General features: G+C 54.4%; 2 protein-coding genes and 1 non-coding gene across 19 annotated transcripts in view; 2 read left to right on the plus strand and 1 right to left on the minus strand.

The window, feature by feature from the left end:
• Positions 1–1,757, minus strand: part of NAA38 (N-alpha-acetyltransferase 38, NatC auxiliary subunit) — a 24,821-nt gene extending 23,064 nt beyond the window's left edge. For 4 of the 6 annotated variants that reach the window (XM_059908783.1, XM_059908781.1, XM_059908782.1 and 1 more), the window contains exon 1: positions 1,667–1,757. The gene's annotated coding sequence lies outside the window, so the exon portion shown is untranslated. Of the gene's footprint in view, positions 1–1,399; positions 1,487–1,666 lie in introns of those variants that run through there. The other 2 variants (XM_059908784.1, XM_059908780.1) reach the window with 2 other exon arrangements.
• CHD3 (chromodomain helicase DNA binding protein 3) lies at positions 1,018–25,713 on the plus strand. Of its 12 annotated transcripts, none has more exons than XM_059908764.1 (40): positions 1,019–1,304; positions 5,865–5,977; positions 6,467–6,637; positions 6,881–7,005; positions 8,277–8,560; positions 8,784–8,914; positions 9,075–9,225; positions 9,403–9,596; positions 9,915–10,148; positions 10,347–10,550; positions 11,085–11,296; positions 12,051–12,182; positions 12,574–12,673; positions 13,087–13,278; positions 13,452–13,652; positions 14,030–14,167; positions 14,448–14,569; positions 14,722–14,895; positions 15,029–15,170; positions 15,396–15,527; positions 16,166–16,283; positions 16,496–16,620; positions 16,799–17,030; positions 17,334–17,500; positions 17,974–18,151; positions 18,597–18,662; positions 19,132–19,217; positions 19,346–19,479; positions 20,038–20,182; positions 20,355–20,517; positions 20,632–20,753; positions 20,857–20,992; positions 21,106–21,204; positions 21,392–21,523; positions 21,912–22,020; positions 22,217–22,349; positions 22,642–22,883; positions 23,945–24,108; positions 24,352–24,478; positions 24,973–25,713. In XM_059908764.1, exons 1-40 carry the CDS (start codon positions 1,034–1,036, stop codon positions 25,211–25,213), a joined length of 6,342 nt encoding a protein of 2,113 aa, XP_059764747.1. In that variant the 5' UTR covers positions 1,019–1,033; the 3' UTR covers positions 25,214–25,713. The 12 variants fall into 12 exon arrangements, with proteins under 12 accessions (XP_059764755.1, XP_059764747.1, XP_059764748.1 ...); XM_059908765.1 differs by having other exon boundaries at positions 21,395–21,523; XM_059908768.1 differs by having other exon boundaries at positions 9,421–9,596.
• On the plus strand, positions 19,612–19,751 carry LOC132356275 (small Cajal body-specific RNA 21). The gene has a single exon (XR_009499799.1). It is a non-coding gene; the product is annotated as a small Cajal body-specific RNA 21 (non-coding RNA).
• Positions 25,714–26,721: the final 1,008 nt, after the last annotated feature.

A 26,721-nucleotide genomic window follows, 5' to 3' on the forward strand; every position in this document is an offset into this window, starting at 1 on the left:
TTTCATCTTTTTCCTTTTCAATGCCTGAAGGGGAAAAAAAAAACCTTCACATCAAACCACTCCCTTCTGAAGTATTCAGAAAAAAAAAAAAAAAGCTTTTCTTTAAGAGAAGGGAGGTGGGGAGGAAGAGACTAGTAAAGAAAAAAAAAATTTAAATCTAGTTGGACTAGTATCTAACTAGTTAACCTTTAACAATTTATGCTGATGTCAGACTGAGCATGAGTACTGATTAATGCCCCCCCTCAAATATTTTTTTATAAGGGGGGAGTTAGTCACAGCAGCCATTTTTGTTTTATGCAGAAATCCTTCATGCCCCCCCCAACGCGCACACACACTCACTCACACACACACACTCAGTACACAAGGAAAATATCTCTATTAATCTGTGCACTAATCAGTTATAAAAAAGGGAGAAATTTGTGGGTTTCTGGGTAGAGGCTATGAGATGGGGGTATAACAGGGAGGAGAATGGGGGGGGTGAAAAATGAAATATTAAGCCAGCCATTTTGTTTTAAAAGGGGATTTTTTTCCCCCTCTCCCTTTCTTCACGGAGGGGGTGGCGGTGCTGCAGGGGGGGTTGTTTTAAAAATAATTTCCAGGCGGCCATCTTAGTGCCTCAGCTCTGAGAAATATTTCTGAGCGCCCCCCTCAGAATTTAAATATATTTAAAGCAACGGAGAGGGGGGTAGAGAGAAGTCGAAAACTTTTATATATATATATATTTTTTTAATCCCCTTCTCTTGTTCTCTCGGGAGGAAGGAGAGAAGAAAAAAAAAGTCCTCAATTCTCCCCAAGAAAATTTTTGGGGGTGGTTTGGCCCCCCTCGTCAGACGGCGGCCCCGAGGGGGGGGTTTCGGAGGGGGGTGGCCCGGGGGTTTTGGGGGCTGGGGGAGGCGGTGAGGAGGAGGAGGACGCCGCCGCCGAGGAGGAGGAGGAGGAGGAGGAGGAGGAGGAGGAGGAGGTGGTGGTGGTAGCGGTGGGGGAGGCGGGCGGGCGGTGGGTGGGGGGGTGGTGGGGGGGCCAGAGCCACAGGATGGCTTCCCCTCTGAGGGACGAGGAGGAGGAGGAGGAGGAGATGGTGGTGTCGGAGGAGGAAGAAGAGGAGGAAGAAGAGGGCGACGAGGAGGAGGAGGAGGTGGAGGCGGCCGACGAGGACTACGAGGAGGACGACGACGAGGGAGTACTCGGGCGCGGGCCGGGCCACGACCGGGGCCGCGACCGCCACAGCCCCCCCGGCTGCCACCTCTTCCCGCCGCCGCCGCCGCCGCTGCCCCCACCGCCGCCGCCGCCGCCCCCGCCGCCAGGTAAGCGGCCGCTGACTCCCCCCTCCGCCCCCCCCCGCCCCAGACCGAGCCGGAGCCGCGGGCGCGCGAGGCCCGGGCGGGGGCGAGGCACCCACCGCGCGGCCGAGCCGAGGCGAATCCGGGGCGCGGGGCGCCGTCTCGGGCCCGTCGCCCCGCGGCGGTCCGGGCGGTCCGGGCGGGCGGCGGCGGCGGCCGCCGGGCCAGGCCTCCTCCCCTCCCCCGCCGCACCCCTCCCCCGCCGCCGCCGCCGCCGCCGCCGCCGCCGCCCGGGTTGGAGAGCGCTGGGCGCGAGCTGCATGCGCGGACCGGGCCACTCGGTCGCGGCTTTCGGGGGAGGAGGAGGAGGAGAGTTTTTTTTTTACCCTCGGCGGGGAGGGGGTAGGCAGGAAACGGCCGAGGCGAAGCCAGGGCCCCCTCCCTGGCCGCGCGAGGGACCGCGGAGACCCTGGCGGCCGGACGGCGGCGTGGGGGAGGGGCGCGTGGGGGAGGGGCGGCCGAGCGGGCGCCCCTGGGGCTTCGGCCCCGGTGGGGTTGGACCGAGGCGAAGTGGGGTTTGCCTGCGAGGAGCGGACCGCGGCCCTCACCCCCTCGTCAGGAGTTGGGAAGACCGGGGGGGGGGGGCGGGTGGCCATCGGACCCCCCCCCCCACCTGCGGGGACTTCGGTGCCCGCCAACTCTGGAGCGTGCGGTGGCACGTGGGGGAGGGGTCGGGTGAATGTTTGCGGGCGGCTGACGACTAGGGGCAGGTGGTGGCCACACTCCACGCGGACCACTTCCTGGAATGAGACTGGCTCCTGCCCCCTCTCTCCGGCTCGTACTACGGAGAGCAGTCATTGAAAATTGGGGACAGGGAGGAGAGAGGAGAGTGTCTGGAAAACCAGATGCCCCCAATCCCACCCCCTTTATCTCTCCTCTGCTCTGGGCTCTTTTGTGTCAAGTGCGCCCCCACCCCATGACCCCGTCAGTCTGGGGTGGCCGAGCTGCCCAGCTGTGACTCTCACGTGGCTGCCATTCACTGTCACTCACTCTCCCGCTGAAACCACCCACACCCTGACCACGTTGGGGGGCGTGAACTGCCCACCCAGCTGTTCTGCAGCTTGACCGTCACTCAGCACCCCTCCCCGGGGATGACAAGTCACCCGCACTGTCTGGGCAGTTCCGTCCGCGGTGGAGGGGCCTGACCACTGCCTCGCGTGGGGGGCCCAGCAGTGGTCCCACTCCGGCCACCCTCCAGAGTGTTCAGATAGTGTTTTTCAGAATAGACTCTAAGTGAGCATCTTTCGGGTGTTCACACCCCCAGGCCTCTTGGTGCGGTGCAGCACAAATGCACCAAACTTCAAAACGTCTAACATCATACTCTTTGTAAAACTGTCATATTGATCTGTGTGGCTTCAGTGGCAAATGTTCCTGTCTAGTTGAGACAGCCTTTGAGGAACTGTGGGGTGCTTTCTTGGGCCGGGGGAGGAGGGCTATGTGTATCTAATGGAAACAGGATAAAGTCCACCTCCCCTCCCACCAGGCTGGTCCGAAAATCGGAAAAGTTTTTTAAAAGTTATCCCAGAGAGCCCACTGATTTTGCAGAAGGGAGAAGGAATAAAGAATTGTGGGTAGGGGATTGCCTGGAAGACAGCAGAGGTGCTAAAAAGAGAGGAAGAAAGGATGTCAGGTTAAGTTAGAGCATTAGCAGCTCTCGCTTATGTGTATTCCGAACTTGGAATGTGGTATTTGGGGGTTTTTGATCCCGGATTTGGGTCTGTGAAGGGGAGGGCATGAAAGAATCTGAGGTCGAGATGGGTCTTTGTGTCAATACTCCCTCCCCTTTTCCCTTTGCTTTCTAAGCATCGTGAAATGTTTTTAAAATTGTGTATTTGAAATGAAAACCCACCTACTCTCTCTCCCTGGGCAATTTTATCTCCCTTTCAGCCCTCTAAGTCAAACGAGTGACCCAGATACACCCTCTCAGATGACTTTTTGAGGTAAAACTTTAGGAAAATATTTTTAGTCTGCCCATTATTTCTGTCTACCTAAGTGTGGGCAAAATAACCCTCCTCTGAGGCAATATGTTCAGGCTGCCCTCTCTCGTCCTCCTCTAGAGGATGAATTTATACGTGTTAGAGGTTTCTATTGTTTTTCATTCTGACGGCTTTGATTCTCACCATTTTGTTTTACATTCTTACCCAAGACCAATTTTATCCCTTCCCCCCTCTTCAGTCTCCGTACATTGTTAAACGTTTAAAATAATAGCACTCGTGCTGATGGGGGAAGGGAGCAGGAAGCCAAAAACTCATTTCTTCTCCCTCCCCCTTCTGGCAAGTCTAGAGAAATAATATAACATAATATATAGATGTGATTCCTTGGGGGTGGGGGTGGGGAATGGTTGTGGGTGGTGCGGAAAATTCTGGTAGTTTCTTTGCAAAAGGTCTGAAAATACAAACCCACCCCCTGCATGCAATACGCATGTGCAGCAGACCTATTATGGTGGTTCGTTGTGGGGGAGGGAGGGGAATTTGAGAAAAAATAAATATATGTGTGAGAGATTGATGGTGAGATTAGAAGAAGAGAGGGGCGGGCGGGAGGCGAGGCTCGCTGCGAGGCTCCTCCTGCGTCCTCTGGCTCGCCAGGCTCCGCCCACCCTCCTCGCCGCCCTCCTCCCTCGCCGTCTTCCCGAGATCTGAGCCGGGATGTGGGAGAGTCTGGGCTCCAGGCCAACATTGAGTGGCTGGTGAGACAGAGGTTGGGACTTAGATTTGCTTTCTTGCCCTCCCTTCCCTTTTCTCGCCGTCTCCTTTGCCTCTCCGCACCACCGCCGTCTTCCCAAGTTCGGGAACCTCCCGCTGGGGTGGGGAGTGGAGTTAACTGGCTGCGAGGTCCCAGGGCTTGTGTCCCACCCCCCAGCTGGTGGAGACCGAGGCCATTTCCCTGATCCTTAGCCAGTTGGCCTGCCCTTGCCTCTGCCCCGGCGGCCTCCGTTTCCATGTTCATAATAGCCGCGGTCCCTGGGGTGAGGGAGCGCGGGCTGCTGGGGCATGGCGTCTTACTGACTTCCTATCAGGGTCCCCACTCTGTTTCCACACCTGGGGCTGCCTACAGGCACCTTCCCCGCTCCCACAATCCCCCAGGCCTAGAGTGTCTTCCTGCACAAGAGGGCACAGGATGCTGGAGCTGTGAGAAGTAGCAATGAAGGAAGGAGGTGCCTAGATTCTGAGGCAGTGGAAACCAAGGCCTCCGGTGTTAATTGTGGCTAATTTTCCTTTGGCTGTTGTGGGAAGAAGGATTGTGTGTCCTAGAGCAAAGGGCTGGGCCAGGCCCAGACTTTCCCCTCCTGCACAGCTGCCTCTGCCTGAGCAAGACAGGTCTGGCGGGTTAATCTAGTGCTTGCTTGGGGAGGGAGGCCAAACAGGGCCTCATGTCTGTGTGGCATTGGTGTCTTCCTCGTCGCGGAGTTACTCTCTGTCCCCTGAGCCTCCACAGTCCGACAGGGGTCATGGAGAATGGGGAGAGGGGACATCTGGGAAGAACCAGCCCCGTTCTCTCTGACAGAGACATCTGGAGAGAAAGCCAGGGACCTAGCCCTGCTGAAAGCAGGTACAGGCTGTCCTCTGGGTTTGTGCTCATGAGTATGTGATGCTTGTGCATTTGAGAATGCATATGCGGGGTGTGTCTGTGCCCGTGTCTTTGTGTGGGTCTCCCATACTGCTTATATATGAATGGGTTAGGATGTCTGGGACTAAATTTGGAGACAAAGGGTGAGACCAGGGGACAAAAGGCAGGGTCCCTGAGTTCTCAAAGGGAACAGGGAGGAGTATATAGATTTGGAGGCACATTCCAGTCTCCTTGGGAGGAGGAGGAATGTTTAGGTAATTGTGGAGACCTTCTTCGATGGGGTTAGGGTGTGACAAAGGAGCTAGACACTATGATCCTGTGGGCAAGAAGTAAACATGCCTGACTGAGGATTTCTTTTCCTCCAGGGCTGTGCTGGGGTGACAGGAGGCTTGGTGATTATCTGAGGAAATATAAATAGAGGCCTCCCTCCTCACAGAAAGGATGTCAGGGCCCCAGGGTGTTAGTGTGAGAACCCAGGTGTCCACCTTTGGCTCTGCCTTCTCAGCATCTGGCTTAGGGAGCTGCCAGCTTGTGTCTCCCCACTCCAAGAGCTGGGGTCAGGCCAGGCCAGCAGCTGGGCATGGCTTCCCCAGTTCCTGGGCAGGATGCCAGCTGGCTAAGTGAGGGGGAAGGCAGGAGGAGCCCTGGCGGCGACTAAAAGGACCTGCCACAGTCAGAGCCCATGGCCTAGAGCCTGGTCCCTTGTTAGTAGGAGGGGAGAGACGGGAGTGGTTTGGCTGCTCTTCCCTTCTGACCCCTGACCTCCCATTCAGAACCCGAGCATCCCAGAGTACTCGAAACACTCTCTGTTTGCATCCAGCGGAGGGAGGCAAGGTTTGGAAGAGTTAATGCCGGAGTTCCTAGAGAGCAGCGGGAACTGAGGAGGTGAGGAAGGGAAGGGGCTGCAGAGACTGGGAACCTAGAGGCTTAGGTTTTCTGGTGCTCTCTGCTCCAAAGATAAGGATGACATTCGGCTGCTGCCTTCAGCACTGGGTGTGAAGAAGAGAAAAAGAGGACCCAAGAAGCAGAAGGAGAACAAGCCAGGAAAACCCCGAAAACGCAAGAAGCTTGTAAGTGTTCAGGACTCCTATCTCTACAGCTAGGCTCGGAGACCCATCCCTAGAGACCTACGTTTTCTCTGGTCTTGATTACTGTGGGGATCCTGAAGTCAGGGAGGCCTGATCCCCTCTACCTGCCCCCATCCCCGCTTGCTGGCCTGTATCTCCCAGGTCTGGGACCCTAACCTCACTCACCACAGCCTAGTGAAGAGCCCAGTTGTCGACTTGACTTGCCCTGCAGCACAGAGAAGCAGTTGAAAGCACAGGCTCTGGAGGTAGACTGCATGAATTTAGAGCCTAGCAGTCTTCTGTCTTCTTGGACAATTTATTTCGGTCTTTGTGCCTCAGTTTCCTCATCTACAAAAAAGTGGATAAAGATAGATTAGTTACTATCATAGGATTGTTGTGAAGATCAAAAGAGACGATAAATGTTATGTGCTAAGAACAGTTCCTGGCACAAGGAAGGGCTGAAGAAATAGTGTTTTTATTTCTTTCCCTTAGGACAGCGAGGAGGAATTTGGCTCTGAGCGAGATGAGTACCGGGAGAAGTCAGAGAGTGGAGGCAGTGAATATGGAACTGGACCAGGTCGGAAACGGAGACGGAAGCACAGAGAAAAAAAGGAGAAGAAGACGAAGCGGCGGAAAAAAGGGGAGGGAGATGGGGGCCAAAAGGTGAGTAGAATTAGGGAGTGAGGGGAGAAATCAGTATTAATGACAGGCATGAGGAGTGGGGGAGGGAGAGCCCTGGGCGAGCAGGGTGCTAAGTGGAGAGAGAGGCTGTGGTTTGTGAGGAGTGGGATTGGGCTGGGAATGGAGCAGGAAGCAGAAAGCCCAGGGAACCTGGTGGGTGGGTAGAGAGGCATGTGGGGGGCCCCGGGCTGGGCACCTGCGTCCCTGAAGCCTGGTCTCTGCCAGCAGGTGGAACAGAAGTCGTCGGCAACTCTGCTTCTGACCTGGGGCCTGGAGGACGTGGAGCATGTGTTCTCTGAGGAGGATTACCACACGCTCACCAACTACAAAGCCTTCAGCCAGTTCATGAGGTGCAGTAGGGACGGGGAGCCCTCTCGAGCAGACACTTTTAATTTGGGGGAGGCCCTGGACCCTTCTGGAATCTGATGAAAGCTAAGAAACTGCTCTCCAGAGAAGTTCACAGCACATACACATAAAATTCCACATGTCATCTTAGGGAATTCCTGGACTCATAGAATCCAAGGACTCCAGTCAGGAACCCTTCACTGGGGGGTCACAGTACCACTGCGAGGTTAGAAAACGCTGTGGTGACAGACTCTCAGGAGGACTGATGGCCCTCCTTGGTCTAACAGTTCCAGTTTCCCCTGCCTGACTTCTCTCTAGACTGGAGCGGGGAGGTGGTATCCGTGTTCCCCAGTTTCCTTTGCTCAGTTATCAAGTCCTCTGTCCCTTCCTTAGACACCAGTATATAACGGAGGATGCATTGCTGACAGTGGGACCTGAGCTTCAGTGGCTCCCGCAGTAGCGTACAGAACAGCAGAGATGCCTTTTGGGGAGCAGGCACTTTAGCAGAGCCGTTCAACGCTCTGGAGGCAGTCTGCTGAGGTTCAGGTCCCAGTGTCATGTTGGGCAGCTCACTAGTTTGATCTTCAGTTTCTGCATCTGTAAAATAGGCACATAGTATGCACCTCATGGGGTCTTGTGGGGATTTGATGGAGTGATGGATTGAAAGCTCAGCACACTCAGTGCCTGGCGCCTAGTGGTGTTCAGTCCCTGGGAGCGGTCCTTAGTCCCATCGTCTCACTGCTTTGCTACTGAAGACAGTGCTTCTGTCAGCACCGGGGTCACCCACGTCCTCACAAGAGCTTAACACCCCACCGCAGAGCAGAACCAGTGTGGCCCATCAGACTCCACCTGATGGGACCCTTCATCAGGGCCCGTGGAACTCTTTAGAAAAACACAGAGATTCATAGCAACTCCTAGTAGTATTGTGAGGACGAAATAAGATATTATGTGTGTGGAGGTGTTTTACGAACTGTAAAGTAGTTGTCCAAAGTAGAGCTTTTTTATTAATCTCATATTTTTTTTAATCCTTTTTAATCTGCATTTAAATTTTATTTTGCCTTTTTTTTCTTCTTCATACTTTTTTCTTGTTTTATTAACTTTTTTTTCCTTCTTAAACTTTTTATTTCTTTGTTTCAAAATTGATGTTATTCTTCATAGGACGTATTTTCACCACCTAGGAATCCTAGCTGGTACATAGACTTAACTGGTGAGGGGAAATGACAGTATTCCCAAACCATCTGTGAAGGGTCCGAGTGTCTTGCTTCTATATTTTCAGGCCCCTGATCGCTAAGAAGAATCCTAAGATCCCAATGTCTAAGATGATGACCATCCTTGGGGCCAAGTGGAGAGAGTTCAGCGCCAACAACCCCTTCAAGGGGTCGGCAGCTGCTGTGGCGGCAGCGGCGGCAGCAGCGGCCGCAGCTGTAGCTGAGCAGGTGTCAGCTGCTGTCTCATCGGCCACCCCCATAGCACCTTCCGGACCCCCCGCCCTTCCACCACCCCCTGCTGCTGATATCCAGCCCCCACCCATCCGAAGAGCCAAAACCAAAGAGGGCAAAGGTAAGAAACCCTCTGGTTGGAACAACTGTCACCCCACCCTCTAAACCGCATGTTCTCAAATTATAGTCCAGAACTCAGCCCTGATTGTTGTAGAAGAAATGCTGTCCAGGAAGGGGTCTCAGTGAAACCATAGCCCACAGAGAGGTCCAGAAACCCTATGGCCTCCATTGTTCCTGGATGTCATGACCTCGGCTTTTTCTCTGTCACCCCACTCCTCACTCAGGTCCAGGCCACAAGAGGCGGAGTAAGAGTCCCCGAGTGCCTGATGGACGCAAGAAGCTTCGGGGAAAGAAGATGGCACCACTCAAGATCAAACTAGGGCTGCTGGGTGGCAAGAGGAAGAAGGGAGGCTCGGTGAGTGGCCCCTCCCTGTCCATTATACTTCTGGGGTGTGGTCAGGGGCTGGGGGTCCAGACACAAGGGTCCATGAGGGCAGCTGGAGCGGGAGCCCAAGGCCTGGGGAGGGGAGTGGAATCCATTTGGCCTCTCTGACAGCCACGGGGGCTATGGGCAGTATGTTTTCCAGAGTGACGAGGGCCCTGAACCAGAGGCTGAGGAGTCAGACCTGGACAGTGGCAGTGTCCACAGTGCCTCAGGCCGCCCTGATGGCCCTGTCCGCACCAAGAAACTAAAGAGAGGCCGGCCAGGAAGGAAGAAGAAGAAGGGTAAGCGGTGTCAGCTGTGTGCAGTCCTGTCACTCAGCCTTCCTTTCATTCCTTCGTTGTCTTTCTTATTTGTAGTTTTGACTTCTTTATTGAACCCTTTTCTCTTTCTCTCCCCTCCCGCATTCCGCTCTCCTTCTCTCTCTCTGTTCCCTTTGCCTCCACTGGGGTATATGACAGTCCTGGGCTGTCCTGCAGTGGCCGGGGAGGAGGAGGTTGATGGCTACGAGACGGATCACCAGGATTACTGTGAGGTGTGCCAGCAGGGTGGGGAAATTATTCTGTGTGACACCTGCCCTCGTGCCTACCACCTCGTCTGCCTTGATCCTGAGCTTGACCGGGCTCCTGAGGGCAAATGGAGCTGCCCCCACTGTGTGAGTACTGGTGCCACCTCTTACGGCCCTCAGGGACCCACCCATCTCTTTCCTCCTTGCTTTCTCTTGTCCTCTCCCTAGCCCCAGATGCCTAGGCTTCTCAGTAGCAGATGTTTAAGTGTCCAAGATCCTAGTTTGTTCCTCTCCCCCATCCCTTTGCCCCGAAAATTAGCATTTTTGGGAACTGAGGTGTCCTGTTCCTTTGTTCCCACCAGTCTTCTCTGCACTTCTAGGATCTAGCTGTCCTGGTTTGGCTCTGTCTTCCAGCCTCACTCCTTATCCTCTTTCTCGTGTCTGTGTCTGTCCTTGGCCTCCCAGGAGAAGGAGGGGGTACAGTGGGAGGCCAAGGAGGAGGAGGAAGACTATGAAGAGGAGGGGGAAGAGGAGGGGGAGAAGGAGGAAGAGGACGACCACATGGAGTACTGCCGTGTGTGCAAGGATGGCGGGGAGCTCCTGTGCTGCGACGCCTGCATCTCCTCCTACCACATTCACTGTCTGAACCCCCCGCTGCCTGACATCCCCAACGGCGAGTGGCTGTGTCCCCGATGCACAGTGAGTGTGCCCATCTCTCAGGGTTTGTTGTCAGCCCCGACTCCTTCTCCATCTCCGGGGCCCAAAGGTCCGGCTCTTTCTTTCTCTACTCTCCCCCACACCTAGCCTTTGATTCCCTTGTGGGACCCCCATCCTCCTACTCTAATGATGGGCTCTTTCTGCCTCTTTCTTTCCTCTTTGTGTGCGTCCATCCTGAAGTGTCCCGTGCTGAAAGGCCGTGTGCAGAAGATCCTGCACTGGCGGTGGGGGGAGCCCCCCGTGGCAGTGCCAGCCCCCCAACAGGCAGACGGGAATCCAGATGCCCCACCCACACGTCCTCTTCAAGGCAGATCGGAGAGAGAGTTCTTTGTCAAGTGGGTAGGACTGTCCTACTGGCACTGCTCCTGGGCCAAGGAGCTTCAGGTACAAGGGCCTCTCCTTCCCCGTCTCCTGGGACCCCATTCACTGCCATTCTCTCTCTTGGCCCGCTGTTCTCTTGTCTTCCGTCCCCTCTGCTTTCCCTCACATTAGGGCTCTGGCCACCCACACCCTACCAACTCCCTTAGTTTCCACACTTGGTTCTCTTGGACTCCAGTTCTCTTTCCCTCAGTCTCCATTAGATTCCTTCCCTTAGGTATAACGTAGGCTTTCCTTAGTCGGCCTTAACTCCATCTCTTTCCTTATCTGTCTTAACCATGTTTTACTGATAGCCCCAGTCTTAATAACCCTATTCCCTTCCTCCTTTTGCTTATTAGCTCCCCACCCAGGTCCTGTCTCTGACTCTCTTCTCTGGCATGTTCTTCGTTCTCCTGCTTTGGCTTTAATTCACTATGTCCCTCATCCCACCTCTTTCATTGCTTGCTTTCCCATGCCATTCCCCCTGCCGGCCTCTGCTCTGTCTCCTTTTGTCCTCTCCGGATGTTGGGACTATCTGTTCCCTCCTCTGTGCCCCATCAGCTGGAAATTTTCCACTTGGTAATGTACCGAAACTACCAACGGAAGAATGACATGGACGAGCCCCCACCCCTGGACTACGGCTCTGGTGAGGATGATGGGAAGAGTGACAAACGCAAGGTGAAGGACCCGCACTATGCCGAGATGGAGGAGAAGTACTACCGTTTTGGCATCAAGCCAGAGTGGATGACCGTCCACCGGATCATCAACCACAGGTGAGTCCTTGGTCCTTGGTCCATGCGAAGGCCTACCTGGGTTTTGCCACTATTCTTGTTGCGCTGTGGCTCCATGTTAGTATTTGTTGATTAACCAGATAATTGATCTAACTGGATAGTTCCCACTGCAGCCCCAGCCCTTCTGGCTTTGTTGCCTCTATGGAGATGGGAGGAACCAGGAGGAAAGTCCAGCCCAGCACTGACTGCTTTGTCCTTGCTTCCTCTAATCTCTAACAGCTTAAGAAGTGACACATGAGTCTGGGGATCTGGGTGTGAAAAAAGCAAAACATGAAACACATGGTTCATACAGACCAGTGTTTCTAGTACTTCTTTCTTCCCAGTACTTATTACTGACTAATGTTACATTGTCTTTTTATTTTTCTATTTCATCACTGCCTCCCCCAATAGAATGTGAGCTCCATGGGAATAGGTCATTTGTCTGCTTAGTTCTGCTCAATCACCCATGCCTGGAACAGTGCCTGGCACGTAGTGGATTCTTAGTAAATACTGATTGGATGAACAAACGATGTTGAAGCCAGGGATGTTTTGTGATCGTTGATTTTTCGGAAGCCATCCTGAAAAGGTTAGGGTAGTACATCAGCCATTCCAAACTGCCTTTCAGAGGCCCACCATTGAGGATTAGGTGACAAATTCTGCATGTTTGCTGATAATTGTGTTTATTATGACTTTTTTCTACTTGAGACACATATCATCTTTCTCCTCCTGCTCCTTCTCTTGGCTTCCCTCCCCACAGTGTGGATAAGAAGGGAAATTACCACTATCTAGTGAAATGGAGGGACTTGCCATATGACCAGTCCACGTGGGAGGAAGATGAAATGAACATCCCTGAATATGAAGACCATAAACAAAGCTACTGGAGACACCGGTGAGGGAGCTAGGTCATGGGTTAGAGGGAGTCTGAGGGCAGAGGCATGAAAGCTAAACCTCCAGCATTAAATGAGATGCAGTAGGGACAGACCCAGTCTAGAATTTAGGGCAGTGGGAGCCTGGGCTGGGTTGTTTGCGGTGGGGTCGGGAAGGAGGCAGTGTGAGCAACAGAAAGAAGATCCAGCCTGAGTGATGGGGATGAGGATGCTGAGGCGTGGGGAGGGTTGGCTTCAGAGCTGAAATCCAAGGGGTGAGGGTAAGGAACCTGGGAGAAAGGAAATGTGAGAAAATCTCGCTTATGGAAAGTGGGAGCTAGGTCTGGAGTGGGTTCAGAAGGACAGGGGGCGGGTCCAAGGACCAGGTCTCACTCAGACCCACTGTTTTCCCAGAGAACTAATTATGGGGGAGGACCCCGCCCAGCCCCGCAAGTATAAGAAGAAGAAGAAGGAGCTGCAGGGTGATGGGCCTCCCAGCTCTCCTACTAATGATGTAAGTCTTCTCGCTTGGCCTGTCTCCCATTTCTGGAGCCATGGTGATTGCAGATTTCCTGGGGGCTTCTGACAGAACTTCCCAGAGTTTCAACAACTTCTTTGAACAGTAGCTCTTCCTTCAGTGTTCAGCTTTGCCCCAAGAGTGCTAGGAATTTTGGCACAGGAGTGAGAGCTGCTAGAGACAGCAGCACACAGGGCTCTTCTACCAGTTTCCTTCCCCACAGTGCTTCTGGGTATTGTTTTAAGGAATGAGGGGGAGGCACTGCAGACTCGAACTTTCATAAGCTCAGGCCACAGGAGAGGGACTTGTAATCCCATTTGATATCAGTGCCGGGGAGAGGGGAGGAGGAGGCCAAGACCGGAGGAGCAGCTGATGGTTCCCCTGAGCTTTCTGACTTCTTGATTCTACAGCCTACAGTGAAATACGAGACTCAGCCACGGTTCATCACAGCCACTGGAGGAACACTGCACATGTATCAGCTGGAGGGGTTGAACTGGCTACGCTTCTCGTGGGCCCAGGGCACTGACACCATTCTGGCTGATGAGATGGGACTGGGCAAGACCATACAAACCATCGTCTTCCTCTACTCACTGTATAAGGAGGTGCTAGACTCTCGGGCCCTGAGGGGGACAGCCGTGCTGAGGCCTAGCCTGGACTGGGGAAGGTGGGAGTGGAGGGTGAGGGCAGAGAACGGGGGAGAGGGGTGCGGCAGGCAGTGGACTGGGTTGTATAACCGTGAGCCTAGACTAATGGTCCCCCCACCCTCGACTCCCAGGGCCACACAAAGGGTCCCTTCCTGGTGAGCGCCCCGCTCTCCACCATCATTAACTGGGAGCGGGAGTTCCAGATGTGGGCACCCAAGTTCTATGTGGTGACATACACGGGTGACAAGGACAGCCGAGCCATCATTCGTGAGAATGAGTTTTCCTTTGAAGACAATGCCATCAAAGGTGGCAAGAAAGCTTTTAAGATGAAGGTAAGCCCCTCTATCTCATGTCCTCCAAAGTCCTCAGATCTGTCGTTTCGTTGCCCCAACCAGGACTTCAGTTCCTTTATTCCCCATTCAGCTTTCTCCTTCCTTTCCTCCACCTTCCCTCACGCCTCTGCACTCCAGTCCTGGAGATGTAGTGGGTACTCCCAGGGGTGTGCATGGATCTGTTCATCCTGGACAGGTGGTGGAAGTTTGGGGGCCACATTCAGAAGTCCCTGCATGGAGTCAAAGTTGGAGGACAGGACAACGGGCTCCCTTTGGGAGTCTCAGTTAGGACTGGGTGTCTGCGTGGAGAATGGGGGTGGAGGCCTAGATGCTTGGGTGCGGGGTGGCAGCTAAATGGACAATGGTTGTGTTGGCAGAGGGAGGCGCAGGTGAAGTTCCATGTTCTCCTGACATCATATGAGCTGATCACCATTGATCAGGCAGCTCTTGGCTCCATCCGCTGGGCCTGTCTCGTGGTGGATGAGGCCCATCGGCTCAAGAACAACCAGTCCAAGGTGAGTGAGATACCCAGGCCTCAGAAACTTGAGGCTGTGGACTCCTACTTGCCCTAGTCCTAAAAAATAAAGTTTCAGGGACTTTCTGCAATCAGGGAGGCAGGAAGCCTGGGAATAAGTCTGGGGAGAAGTCCACGTTGGAAGAGGGAGAGGACTAGGGATGTGAGGGCCTCTGATCCTGAAGGAAATAGGAGCTAGAGGCAGGGAAAGGTGATACTGTGGGCCAGCCACTTGCCACTGATGGGCCCTTCCCTCTGCCTTTCCTTGCCCCATTTTCTAGTTTTTCAGGGTCCTCAATGGCTACAAGATAGATCATAAGTTGCTGCTGACAGGGACTCCATTGCAGAATAATCTGGAGGAGCTCTTCCATCTGCTGAACTTCCTCACCCCAGAGAGGTTTAAGTAAGTGGCTCAGTAGGGTGGTCTGCAGAGAGGAGAGGTGGAGGGACTGAGAAGATGAGTGGGAGGAGGATTCATCTGAAGTGAAGAATAGAGCCTGAGGTCAGGGGCAAAGAACCTGACGCCTGTTCATTTCCTTTTCTCCTGGCTACTAGCAATCTGGAAGGCTTCCTGGAGGAGTTTGCCGACATATCCAAAGAAGACCAGATTAAGAAACTTCATGACTTGCTGGGGCCACATATGCTGAGGAGGCTCAAGGCTGATGTCTTTAAGAATATGCCGGCCAAGACAGAGCTCATCGTCCGCGTGGAGCTGAGCCCCATGCAGAAGTGAGATGCAAGGCGGGTTACCTGGACAAGGGTTGAGGATTTGGTGGCAGCTTTCCAAGAGTTGGTGACCAAATGCAACATCATAATTGCTTCCTTTATTGTGTCTCTTCTATGCCCCTGCCCTGGGCTTTAGGAAATACTACAAGTATATCCTGACCCGAAATTTTGAGGCCTTGAATTCACGAGGAGGTGGGAACCAAGTGTCATTGCTTAACATCATGATGGACCTTAAGAAGTGCTGCAACCATCCTTACCTCTTTCCCGTGGCTGCTATGGTAGATACGGGAGCTGGGGGCTGTGAAACGCCTGGCCCTGTGGAAACGTGGGCGGTTGAGCACAGGGCTGGAGTTGGGCTGGGAGGCCAGGGACTGGATTTCTGAGAAGAGTAGGAATTATAAAGGTGTGGAGCCTGGATTTGGGCCTCCAGCTTTCTAGGCATAGTCAGAATACGGGGGCGTGCTCACTGACCCTCTCCTCCTTTTTTCCTGCCTTCTTTTCAGGAGTCCCCCAAACTTCCCAGTGGGGCATATGAGGGTGGGGCACTTATTAAGGCGTCTGGGAAGCTTATGCTGCTGCAGAAGATGCTGCGGAAGCTGAAGGAGCAAGGACACAGAGTGCTCATCTTCTCGCAGGTGACCCATCCCTGTAGGTCTTTCTCACCATCAGATAATCGCTTACCTCGTTCCTGTGGTTGCCACGGGATGCGAGGTTAGGCAATCACACCCCTAAGATTTGCTGGCGTAGCTAAGTTCATCTTGGTCTCTGATCCCTGTTCTTAATTAAGGCTGTTGGAAGTTGTAGACCAGTTTCTGTATGCCAAAAGGGGAGAAGGGGAAGGGTGAGCCGTCTGCCTCCTAAAGGTCGTCTCTGGGACTGGTACTGTTTCTTAACCTTATTGGGGAAGGGAGGAGAGCACAGACCTTTTGGAAATCTGATGAAAGCTGTGGGTCTGTTTTCCAGAAAACTGCACACACAACTAGACAATTTCGTACAGATTTTCAGGGGATTCATAGATTTCCCTGAAACCTTGTCATGCGTGTCAGAGGAGAACCTCTGCCTTAGGAGAAATGGTCTTAAATCAAGAGAGAGAGAATGACAAGAATGTCCCAGGAGGAGCTGGGGGTGGAGGAAGCAGCTCCGGCGGGTATATGACAGGGCAAGGTACGAGTGTAAGGACTGGGGTTGAGAGAGAATAAAGAGGTAGTCAGAACAGACAGGGCGCATCCCACTGCCTCGTCGTTCTAGACTCCTGCCTTTTCTCTTGCTCTAGATGACCAAAATGTTAGACTTGCTAGAGGACTTCTTAGACTACGAAGGCTACAAGTATGAGCGCATTGACGGCGGCATCACTGGTGCCCTGAGGCAGGAGGCCATCGATCGCTTCAATGGTGAGGGGTGCCTTGGTCCCTGCTGGGTGTGGGAGGCCCAAGAAACCTGTGCCTAGGTCCCTGGGATGGCAGGGTGCTGGCCTGGGAGGATATTAGCCACCTGGGCTTTTGAGTTGAGGGCATTGTTGTTCGCAGTCAGGGAACATCTAGGAGCAGGTGGACAGACCTGCTGGGTACAAGAAAGGCCTGATTTCCTAATTCTTGCCTCCTAGCTCCAGGGGCCCAACAATTCTGCTTCCTCCTGTCCACCCGGGCTGGAGGCCTGGGCATCAATCTGGCCACTGCCGACACTGTCATCATCTTTGATTCAGACTGGAACCCCCATAATGATATCCAGGTGAGAACACGCCTCCTGGAGCCCCTTTGAGCAAGGAGACGTGTCTGTCTGTTCTGGGGTCAGAAATAAACCTCTTGGTGGGTAGAAGACCCTTCCTTGTCAGCCTCTTTTCCAGAGCATGTAGGGGGTGTCTCCCCTGCCACTCCCCTGGCCCACCCCCACTTTCCGGCCCCTGCAGGCCTTCAGCCGTGCTCATCGGATCGGCCAGGCCAACAAAGTGATGATTTACCGGTTTGTGACTCGCGCATCAGTGGAAGAGCGAATCACGCAGGTGGCCAAGAGAAAGATGATGCTGACACATCTGGTGGTGCGGCCTGGGCTGGGCTCCAAGGCGGGCTCCATGTCCAAGCAGGAGCTGGACGACATCCTCAAGTTCGGCACCGAGGAGCTGTTTAAGGATGAAAATGAGGGTGAGAGCCTTTTCTGCAGCTCCCTGTAAGCAGGTCTTTGCTGTCTATGAGCACTTCTCTTCTGAAACCCCCTGAAGAAAATCTCTTCTCGGCATCCTTGGAGGAAGGTTGGCTTCTTTCCTTACCTGTAAGGTTGAAAACAACAACAAATCTCTGTGTAGACGTCCAGGGAAAAGGGCCTTCTCCTCCAGAGCTCCCGTGAAAAGGAAGCGGAGGGGAAGGCTTTCCTCTGATGTCTCTCAAAGTTCTGCCCGAGGTTCTGGTTAGAGCTCAGAGTCCCCTCTCGTTCCCCAACTCCACCAGGGGAGAACAAGGAGGAGGACAGCAGTGTGATTCACTATGACAACGAGGCCATCGCTCGGCTCTTGGACCGGAACCAGGATGCAACTGAGGACACTGATGTGCAGAACATGAACGAGTATCTCAGCTCCTTCAAGGTGGCCCAGTACGTGGTGAGGGAAGAAGACAAGGTGAGAGGCTTGGGGCCAGACACTGTCCATCCCGGGCCATCTCTGAAGGGTGGTGTCCGACGTCCTTGACCGGACCTTGAAGTTGGAGGATCCCCCTTCGCTCTTGTTTTTTATCTGATCTCTTACCCCAGTGCCCATCAAAGAGCGGTAGTGGACCTCAAACAACTTCTTGGTCTAAAGGGTGAGACTGGACTTTGGAGAAAACGTAGGCAGAGAAGGCGGTGATAAACTCGGGAGGGAACCTTCTGAGTCAGAGTGGGAGGGACACAGAGGGCACTAGAGGAGAGGTTTGGAAAAGAGGGAAATAACGAGGAGGAGAAGCATATTGCAGGTAAGAGGTACGGAAAACTTACACAGAGGACTTACACACAGTGCCGAGGTCTAGGGCTGGGCGGAGACAGGCGAGTAGGGACTTTGTCATGGTGGCAGGACTGGCAGGGGAGGCCTTCAGCGCTCGTCCTGCTGCCCTTCAGATTGAGGAAATCGAACGAGAGATCATCAAGCAGGAGGAGAACGTGGACCCTGACTACTGGGAGAAGCTGCTGAGACACCACTACGAGCAGCAGCAGGAGGACCTGGCCCGAAACCTCGGCAAAGGCAAGAGGGTCCGCAAGCAGGTTAACTACAACGATGCCGCTCAGGAGGACCAAGGTGAGGACCGCCCCTGACGGAGGAACCGAGAAGGGGCGGGTGCTGAGAAGGAGCTTGGAGCCGGGGGCGTTTAGAGGAAAAGAGAGGCTTAGAAGTCAGGGCCTTCCCTGCGAAGTGGAAGGAGATTAGGAAGGGACGCTGGGAGCTACCCGGAGGCCAGGTGGATTTGCAGGTGATCTCAGCTATCTAGCAGTTGCAGAGGGCTCAGATGGACACCCAGGGGTCCCTGTTTAGAGTGGGTTATGCAGGAGTCAGGAGGTAGGTGGGTGAGTGGACATGGTGTGTGGTCCTGAGTCAGACCGCAGGCAGTCATCCGGCATCCCTAGGAGGGCCGAGGCCAGAGTGAAGGTGCAGAAGTCTCCGAGGGGAGGCGTCCAGACAGAAGGGCCCCAGCCTGGGCTTATCCAGGGAGCCATCACTGACCACTGAGCCCTTCCCCTCGCAGATAACCAGTCAGAATACTCAGTGGGATCAGAGGAGGAGGATGAAGACTTTGATGAGCGTCCTGAAGGTGGCATCTGTTTTCCTGTCTTTCTACCACACCTCTTCCCATTTCACTTCCCATTGTCTATTAAGCCCACTATTTTTATACAAAATGCTCATTTGTAGAAAAAGTAAAGATTGCAGGTAAGCAAAAAGGAAGAAATATCTATAATCTCTCCACTGTTAAAATTGGGAGTACATAACCATGCAGGCTTAGATACCTAGATGAAAGATCAAGAAAGGTTACATCATTTTACATTCCCACCAGTAATCTTGCTTGCATCATATAGGTGCTACTGATTTTTTAGTATGACTCGATTCTTTTGGACCTATTGGGTTAGCAGTTCTGAATGCACCGGGAGGAAAATTAGAAGCGCCTCAGAGCTGACACAGGCCTTTCCTGTGTTCTGTATCTTGTGAGAATGGAGGGCTAGGAGAGAGTGAGGGGTGGAGGAGGTGGCAGCTCTACTAACCGGGGTCACCATCTCCCCACCCAGGGCGTCGACAGTCCAAGAGGCAGCTCCGGAACGAAAAGGATAAGCCACTGCCTCCACTGCTGGCTCGAGTTGGGGGCAACATTGAGGTGAGAGCTGGCCTAGGCCCCTGAGGAGAGAATGAAGGAAATTGAAGCTGAGTCAATGAGGGTAGAATAGACCAAGAAGTGAGATCCTGGACATTCACTGCCCACTCCCTCCTTGCCCCCATCGTCAGGTGTTGGGATTCAACACCCGTCAGCGGAAGGCCTTCCTCAATGCTGTGATGCGCTGGGGCATGCCACCACAGGACGCCTTCACCACCCAGTGGCTGGTGCGGGACCTCAGGGGCAAGACAGAAAAAGAGTTCAAGTGAGTGGGGGTGATACAGGGCTGAGTTGGATGGAAGGGTAAAAATTTGGGGTGTTACTGCCTTCCTCTTGGCCACCATATGATGTGACCTTACTCAACTGATCACCGTACTCCCTGCCAGACAGTGTTTCCTGGCTCAGTTTCCTGGGGGGTGGGCTCAGCCTGCCCCACCTCCCCTCAGATGAGCCTAGAGCAGGGAGGCCAGGCTTCCTCCCCAATGGGAGAGGCCGTTGAGACAGGAGCCTCGCCTGGGCTGTCCTTGCCTCACATTTATTTGACCACGATAACCTGGCAGGGGGAGCTGGTGGGAAGGATGAAGCGCTGACTGATGGGGCCTAGGAATGAAGTAACCAAGGCCAAGGGAACTGTGGAAATGCAAGGGGAGGGGCAGATGGGGGAGTTAGGATTTGGAGGACAGGTGATGGTGAGATTGAGAGGCCCAGGGGAGGACCCCTGGAGGCACCCGGGAGTTTCAGGTTCAGTAATCCCTGTGCCCCCTTTACTGCCCTGTCCCCGCTAAGGCTCTCCTAACCCACCTCCCACCCCCGTGCTCCTTAGGGCCTATGTGTCTTTGTTCATGCGCCATCTCTGTGAGCCCGGGGCAGACGGCTCTGAAACCTTTGCTGACGGGGTCCCTCGGGAGGGACTGAGTCGCCAGCAAGTGTTGACCCGCATTGGAGTCATGTCTCTCGTCAAGAAGAAGGTATCCGTCTTCCCCTCACCCAAGGAGGCTGGCCGCCTAGACCCTGTGCTCCTCTGCCTCTCGTCCCTGAGTCCCGGACTCACACTGGTGCGAGACAGGGAGAAGCGCTGGAGCCTATGTGTCCAGGCGCTGGAGCTGATCCCTGTCTCTACGACTCCCCCGCGCCCTTCAGGTTCAGGAGTTTGAGCACATCAATGGGCGCTGGTCTATGCCGGAGCTGATGCCCGACCCCAGTGCTGACTCCAAGCGCTCCTCCAGAGCCTCCTCTCCTACCAAAACGTCTCCCACCACTCCTGAGGCTTCTGCTGCAAACAGTCCTTGCACCTCAAAACCTGGTAATCGGCTCAGGATGGCGGGAGAGACAGATGGGGCCAGCGTCCGTTAGAAGCCGAGGGACTGGAGTTGGGGTGGCGAGTTTCCGCCTGCCTCACTCCGCCTTATCCCTGCAGCTACTCCAGCTCCCAGTGAGAAAGGAGATGGCATAAGGACACCTCTGGAGAAGGATGAAGCAGAAAACCAGGAGGAGAAGCCAGAGAAGAATAGCAGAATTGGGGAGAAGATGGAAACAGAGGTGTGTGGCTACCTGGCTTCCTTTGAGGGGAGGGAGTGGCAGAGTCGTGGAGGCAGGTGTCTAGAAGCCTCCACTTCATCCTGACTCCGTTGTCCTCTTTTAGGCTGATACCCCCAGCCCAGCCCCATCACTTGGGGAACGGCTGGAGCCAAGGAAGATTCCTCTAGAGGATGAGGTGCCAGGGGTACCTGGAGAGATGGAGCCTGAACCTGGGTACCGTGGGGACAGAGAGAAGTCAGGTGGGTGCATGGCCTTAGTGGTGATGGGGGGCTTAGAATTTGGGGGTTCCCTCTTCTGGGGTCAGGGGATGAGGGTGACATCCTCCCTTCCTGTCCCCTACCCCCTCCCACAGCCACAGAGTCGACGCCAGGAGAGAGGGGGGAGGAGAAGCCGATGGATGGACAGGAACACAGGGAGAGGCCGGAGGGGGAGACGGATTTGGGCAAGAGAGGTAATGGGTGGAAGGACCGGACACCTGGGTCCCTGAGGGAATCAGGGGAGGGGAGGTGGAGTCTTGGGAACCAAATGCCTGGGTCCTGGGTGGGTAGCTGTTCCAGGGGCCAGTACACTACAGAGAGTAGTCTTGGGACCTGGGAGGAGACTCTCCTGAGGTGTGAGCTCTGCCCCGTCTGCCGTAGCAGAAGATGTAAAAGGGGACCGGGAGCTTCGACCTGGGCCTCCTCGAGACGAGCCGCGGTCCAACGGGCGACGTGAGGAGAAGGCAGAGAAGCCGCGGTTCATGTTCAATATTGCAGATGGTGGCTTCACAGGTGGGGGGGGTTCTCACTGCCCTCTGCTCCTCACTGGGGTTAGCTCATCCTCATGGGGTTTCTCTTTGGGCCTGAGGCCTCCTTCCGCCTTTAATTCCAAGTCACTGCCAATGAAATGGTGCATGCTGTCTCTGATCCTTGCCCTTGGTCCTCCTTAAGTGTACTCCTAACTCCAAAACTGCCTTAATCTCACCTGTACTCTTAATCCTAACTTGAACCTTGTTTGTAACTAGTTTTGTTCCTAACCCCTCACCTAACCTTGTCCTGTTCCTCCTAAAAAGCCCTTAGTCCTGCCCCACTGTTCAGTTCGCTCCTCTATACCAGTCTGTTGGGCTGGATGTGCTTCACAAACTCCTAATGCCTCATCTATCTTCTGTCCTCTTTTCAGAGCTCCACACGCTGTGGCAGAATGAGGAACGGGCAGCTATTTCCTCGGGGAAACTCAATGAGATCTGGCACCGAAGACATGACTATTGGCTTCTGGCTGGGATTGTCCTGTATCCTTGGATACAAATGCAAGAAAAAAAATGTTCTTTCAACCTGGAGAGAGGGGAACTACAGAGAAGATGAGTCCACACGTAGGGAAGGGGGCCTAGTGCCACACTTTGGGGCGACCAGGCCAAAAGGAAGGCGTGTTCACAGCCCAGCCTAGCCCTGTTAAATTCCTTGATGGTCCACTTCCTTCATTGGCAGCCATGGCTATGCACGGTGGCAGGACATCCAGAATGATGCTCAGTTTGCCATCATCAACGAGCCATTTAAAACTGAAGCCAATAAGGGGAACTTTCTGGAGATGAAAAATAAGTTCCTGGCCCGGAGATTCAAGGTGAGGATGAGGGAGGAAAGGAACAGCGTTGAAGAGGGGCTTGGGTCAGAAGCGGGACCAGATCTGGTTGGAATGTAGGCAAGGTTAACACCTTGAGGGTTGAGGCGATGCTTGAGGCAAAGACCAGAGGGTCACCTTGTGTTTGGCACTGTGGTCTGGATCGGGGTCGCAGTCAGTATCGGTGTGGAGCTGGGGGTCTGGGCCGGTGGTGAGGGCATGGTGGGTCTCCAGCCCCGAGCTGCGCGCTTGCTGCTGGCAGCTCCCTGCACTCACCCCCTCCGCACGCCCTTAGCTCCTGGAGCAGGCGCTGGTGATTGAGGAGCAGCTGCGGCGGGCGGCCTACCTGAACCTATCACAGGAGCCGGCGCACCCCGCCATGGCCCTCCACGCCCGCTTCGCCGAGGCCGAGTGCCTGGCCGAGAGCCACCAGCACCTCTCCAAGGAGTCGTTGGCGGGGAACAAGCCGGCCAACGCCGTGCTGCACAAGGGTAAGGGCCGCGGCGGCCCCGCGCGGGGGAGGGCCCACAACGCTGCGTAAGTCTTCACCCCGCACCCCTCAAAATCTTCCCACCCCTCTGACCCCTTTACCCTCTGAACCACCCCCCTCTGACCTCTAACCCCACCCCGACCCACCTGGTACCCCCTTGGTTTTTAGCTTCTAGGATTCGTGCAGCCACCCCTCATCCATGCCCAAGAGCATTCACATCAGTGCCTAAGGGAGGGACCTTCCCCCCCACCCCCCAATCTCCGTGAGACTGTGCCACGTCCCCTCCACAGGGCGGAACTTCTTCGCTGACCCACACACCTGCCATATTGCTAATAGCACCCTCTCTGGGGCCCTGGCCTGTGTATGGTCCGCAAAAGTCCTTACCCCCGGTCCCACAAATCACGTTCCTCACATCTCATTCACCCCATGAAGCAGAAACCACCACCGTCCCACCCTCTGACCCTACCCCATGAAACTTCCCTTTGACCTTCAACCCTTCCTCCCAAACCCTCTTACCTTGATAATAATAGATTAAGTTCTAAAGCCCTCTAACCATCTAATCCTGTCTGATGTAGTGACTGATTCCTGGCCCCTTTGACTCCTGTTCTAATTCCTTGAATCTGTAATGCTGACCCTCTAACCTCCCTCCCCCCTTACATATTAAAACTTTGATTCCTTAAGTCTTTGACACCACTTACCACCTCCCACGCCTCCTGACTATTTCCTCCCCATCATCCCCAACCCCAAAACCTCACTCTTTCAGTATGGGATGTTCTGACAACTCCCCGCCCCCATGTCTTCCGATGTCCTCCCTCCCCTATCTACCTTTTCTCCATATTCCCTTTTCCTTTCTTCTTTCTCTCCATCTGTCCTCTGTGGTGATCTGGTCTCTCTGCCTCTTTACCTGACACTTTTTCTTTGTCCCCGAGTTGCTCTTTTTTTCTACTTCTGTCATTTCCTTGGTCTCTGATTCTTCGACATCTGTGCCCTCCTCTCTCTCTTTCTCTGACTGTATCTGTCCATCTGATTCCTCATCTCTTTTCCTGGCTCCATCTCTCCCTTTCCCTGTCTTTCTCTTGCCCTTCTTTCTCCGTGGCCCGGGCCCCAGTTCTGAACCAGCTGGAGGAGTTGCTGAGCGACATGAAGGCGGACGTGACCCGCCTGCCAGCCACGCTGTCCCGAATACCCCCCATCGCAGCCCGCCTTCAGATGTCCGAGCGCAGCATCCTCAGCCGGCTGGCCAGCAAGGGCACGGAGCCTCACCCCACACCGGTAACCCTCTTTCCCCTGACTCCAGTTTTCCCTGTTGGTACTCCTCCTGCACGCACACATACGAACACCTCCTTCAGAACCCCGTGCAGTGTGGAACAACGACCTGCTCCAGCATCAGCCTTGAGTCTCCCTGCCTGTATGATACCCCTCAGTAGTTCTGGAGTTTGGCCCATGATGTCTCCCCGACAGCTTCTTTCCTCTCGGACTATGGACCCTCTAATGTGGGCTCGCTCTCTCTTCCAGGCCTTCCCCCCGGGTCCGTACGCTACACCTCCGGGGTACGGGGCGGCCTTCAGCGCCGCACCCGTAGGGGCCCTGGCCGCCGCAGGCGCCAATTACAGCCAGATGCCTGCAGGGTCCTTCATCACAGGTCAGCTGGTGACTTCCTGCCTCCTGCTTCTTGCATTCTTCCTTTTCCAAGCTTCATCCCTGCTCAGCTACCCTTTTACTTGTCCAGCCCATCTCATTTCCTTGGAAGTATCCAGTGTTTTATGGAATGGAGTGGCTCTGGACTTTGTTTTTCCCACCCCTTTCTTAACTTCTCTTCCATTCCCATCATCAGAAACCTCATCTAGGGTTTTAGTGGTTCTGTGGCTTGGTACCTCCTACCTGAGCCTCCTCCAGCTGTTTACTTCAGAGAAAGAGAATACGAAATTGGAAGGGGGTTCCGGTGAAAGTTGGAACACGTGTTCCATCATGCGTACAGTGGGGAATCTCAGAGAGAGAGATTTTTTCCCATCCCTACCTTAGAAAATTGGATGTGGCATGAGGTGACCTAGAAGTAAGAACATACTGTCGTCAGGAAGCAGTCGACAATGGGAAGTGAAGGAGGGATTGACCCTTCCTTACCCCCTTCCCAAACAGCCGCCACCAACGGCCCTCCAGTGCTGGTGAAGAAGGAGAAGGAAATGGTGGGGGCATTGGTGTCAGACGGGCTGGATCGGAAGGAGCCCCGAGCCGGGGAGGTGATCTGTATAGACGACTGACCGGATCCCAGGCCTGCCCTTCACCCAGGCCCCGTCCCCGAGGCCGACCCCCAGCTCAGGCTCTGGGGCCTGCTGCCAGTCCTCCGCCTTCCCCACCCCTCGGGCCCCCACTGGGCTAGGAGCCCCTTTGCCCCTCTCTACAGCTCTCTTCAGGAAGGGCCCTTTGTCCTTCTCCACCCCGTGCACCTTTCCCACCGTGCTTTGAAGACTGTGCTGGTGAGAAGAGGTCTGGGTGGGAGGTGGTTAGCAGGGTCTTCCAAGTACCTGTATCCCCCACTGCCCAACACACACAGCTTCCCAGTAAGCGGCTGTGGGGAGGAAAGAGGTGGAGCCTCCCCAGTTCTTATTCCTGCAGCATAAGCTCCATCTCTTGCAGAAGTGGGGGGGTTAGCCTTGCCCGGCCTTTAGGGACTTTGGTGGGGAAAAGAGCTTTCAAGAGAGGAGGGTGACTTTAGAGAGGGGTGACAGTGAGCCCTGGGAGGGTGGAAGGGAAGAGGAGGGGGCGGCTGCATGTTTCCTTCCCCTACCTCCCCCCAAAGGGAGGGCGGAGCAGTTAACAAGGGAGGGAGTCCATTGCTGTTCAGCCTCAGAATAAAGGCGCCGTTCACTGGCTCAGTTACCTCCTGCGTACCGGCATCTTGTGTTGGGAATCTTCCCCCCTCCCTAGGGACCAAGGACCACCCCCTACAAAGAGTAATATTTGGGTGATACTCCCTTAAGCCAAAGAGGAGCTCCCCAATCTGTCCTAGGGACCCAGGTAACCTAGAAAGGGTGGCGGAGAACACAATGGGCCAGATGTGGGGGGAGCCCCCAGTTTTGGGGCTCAGGTTCTTGGAGGACTTCTCCCCTCCCTCCTGAAGACCTGGATATGGACTAAACTTGAGTGGGTCAGGCAGGGGGCCTAGTCAGGGGACCACCTTGCCTTTGGGACCAGAGCAAAATAGTGGAGGGCAGGCTGGGGAGACATGGGCACATCCTCCTCCCCAGGAGGGGCTGGGGAGAGTGGCAGTTTGCATGGCGAACCCCCCACTTGCTCTTCGCTCCCCTTCACTTTCTTGCTGCTCCTTTCCCGGTCTCTTCACACCCACTCCTGGTCTGTCCCAGTCCCCTCTTCTGTATCAGGTTTATTGGTTGTACATATAAATTATACTTTCCTTTCTGTGTGCTCTGTTATTTTTGAGTGGGGGAGTTCTTTGGTTTCGGGGAGGGATGAGGAAAGAAAGGGTGTTGCTTCCTGCCATTTCCTGTTACCCATTTCTCTCTTTTTTTAAATCTTGTGACTTTTCCTTTTTCTCGTTTTTATTTGTTGGATCATCAGCTACAACTCCAAGGCTCTTTTTCCAACCCTCACCCCAGTGTGATGAGCTCAGCGGAGATGGAGGGTGACAGCAGGACACCTCCACAGGCCTCAGGTTGAGATCAGAGAGATAGCAGGACTTATTGGACAGAAGTTTAGTGGGAGGGGTGCCTGATAAGTTTCAGAACTGCCTTCCATTCATCCTTTTGATCATCCTTTCCACCTTCAGCTTGTTTAGTTCTGCCAAGAGTCAGTAGAGGTCACTACAGCTTCATAGGTTCAGTTCCCAGTTGCAGAAGCACACTTTTTTATTTTAAAGGAGTTGGGGGG

This window comes from Balaenoptera ricei, chromosome 20, assembly GCF_028023285.1.
Source record: "Balaenoptera ricei isolate mBalRic1 chromosome 20, mBalRic1.hap2, whole genome shotgun sequence".
Classification (NCBI taxonomy): domain Eukaryota; kingdom Metazoa; phylum Chordata; class Mammalia; order Artiodactyla; family Balaenopteridae; genus Balaenoptera; species Balaenoptera ricei.

Excerpts from the sequence above, each read along its gene's own strand:
- CHD3 (XM_059908764.1), top strand. The coding sequence starts at position 1,034 with ATGGCTTCCCCTCTGAGGGACGAGGAGGAGGAGGAGGAGGAGATGGTG. Across the intron at positions 13,653-14,029 it reads AGAAAGCTTTTAAGATGAAG|AGGGAGGCGCAGGTGAAGTT; the intron begins GTAAGCCCCTCT and ends TTGTGTTGGCAG. Across the intron at positions 22,884-23,944 it reads GGGAGGGCCCACAACGCTGC|TTCTGAACCAGCTGGAGGAG; the intron begins GTAAGTCTTCAC and ends CCCGGGCCCCAG.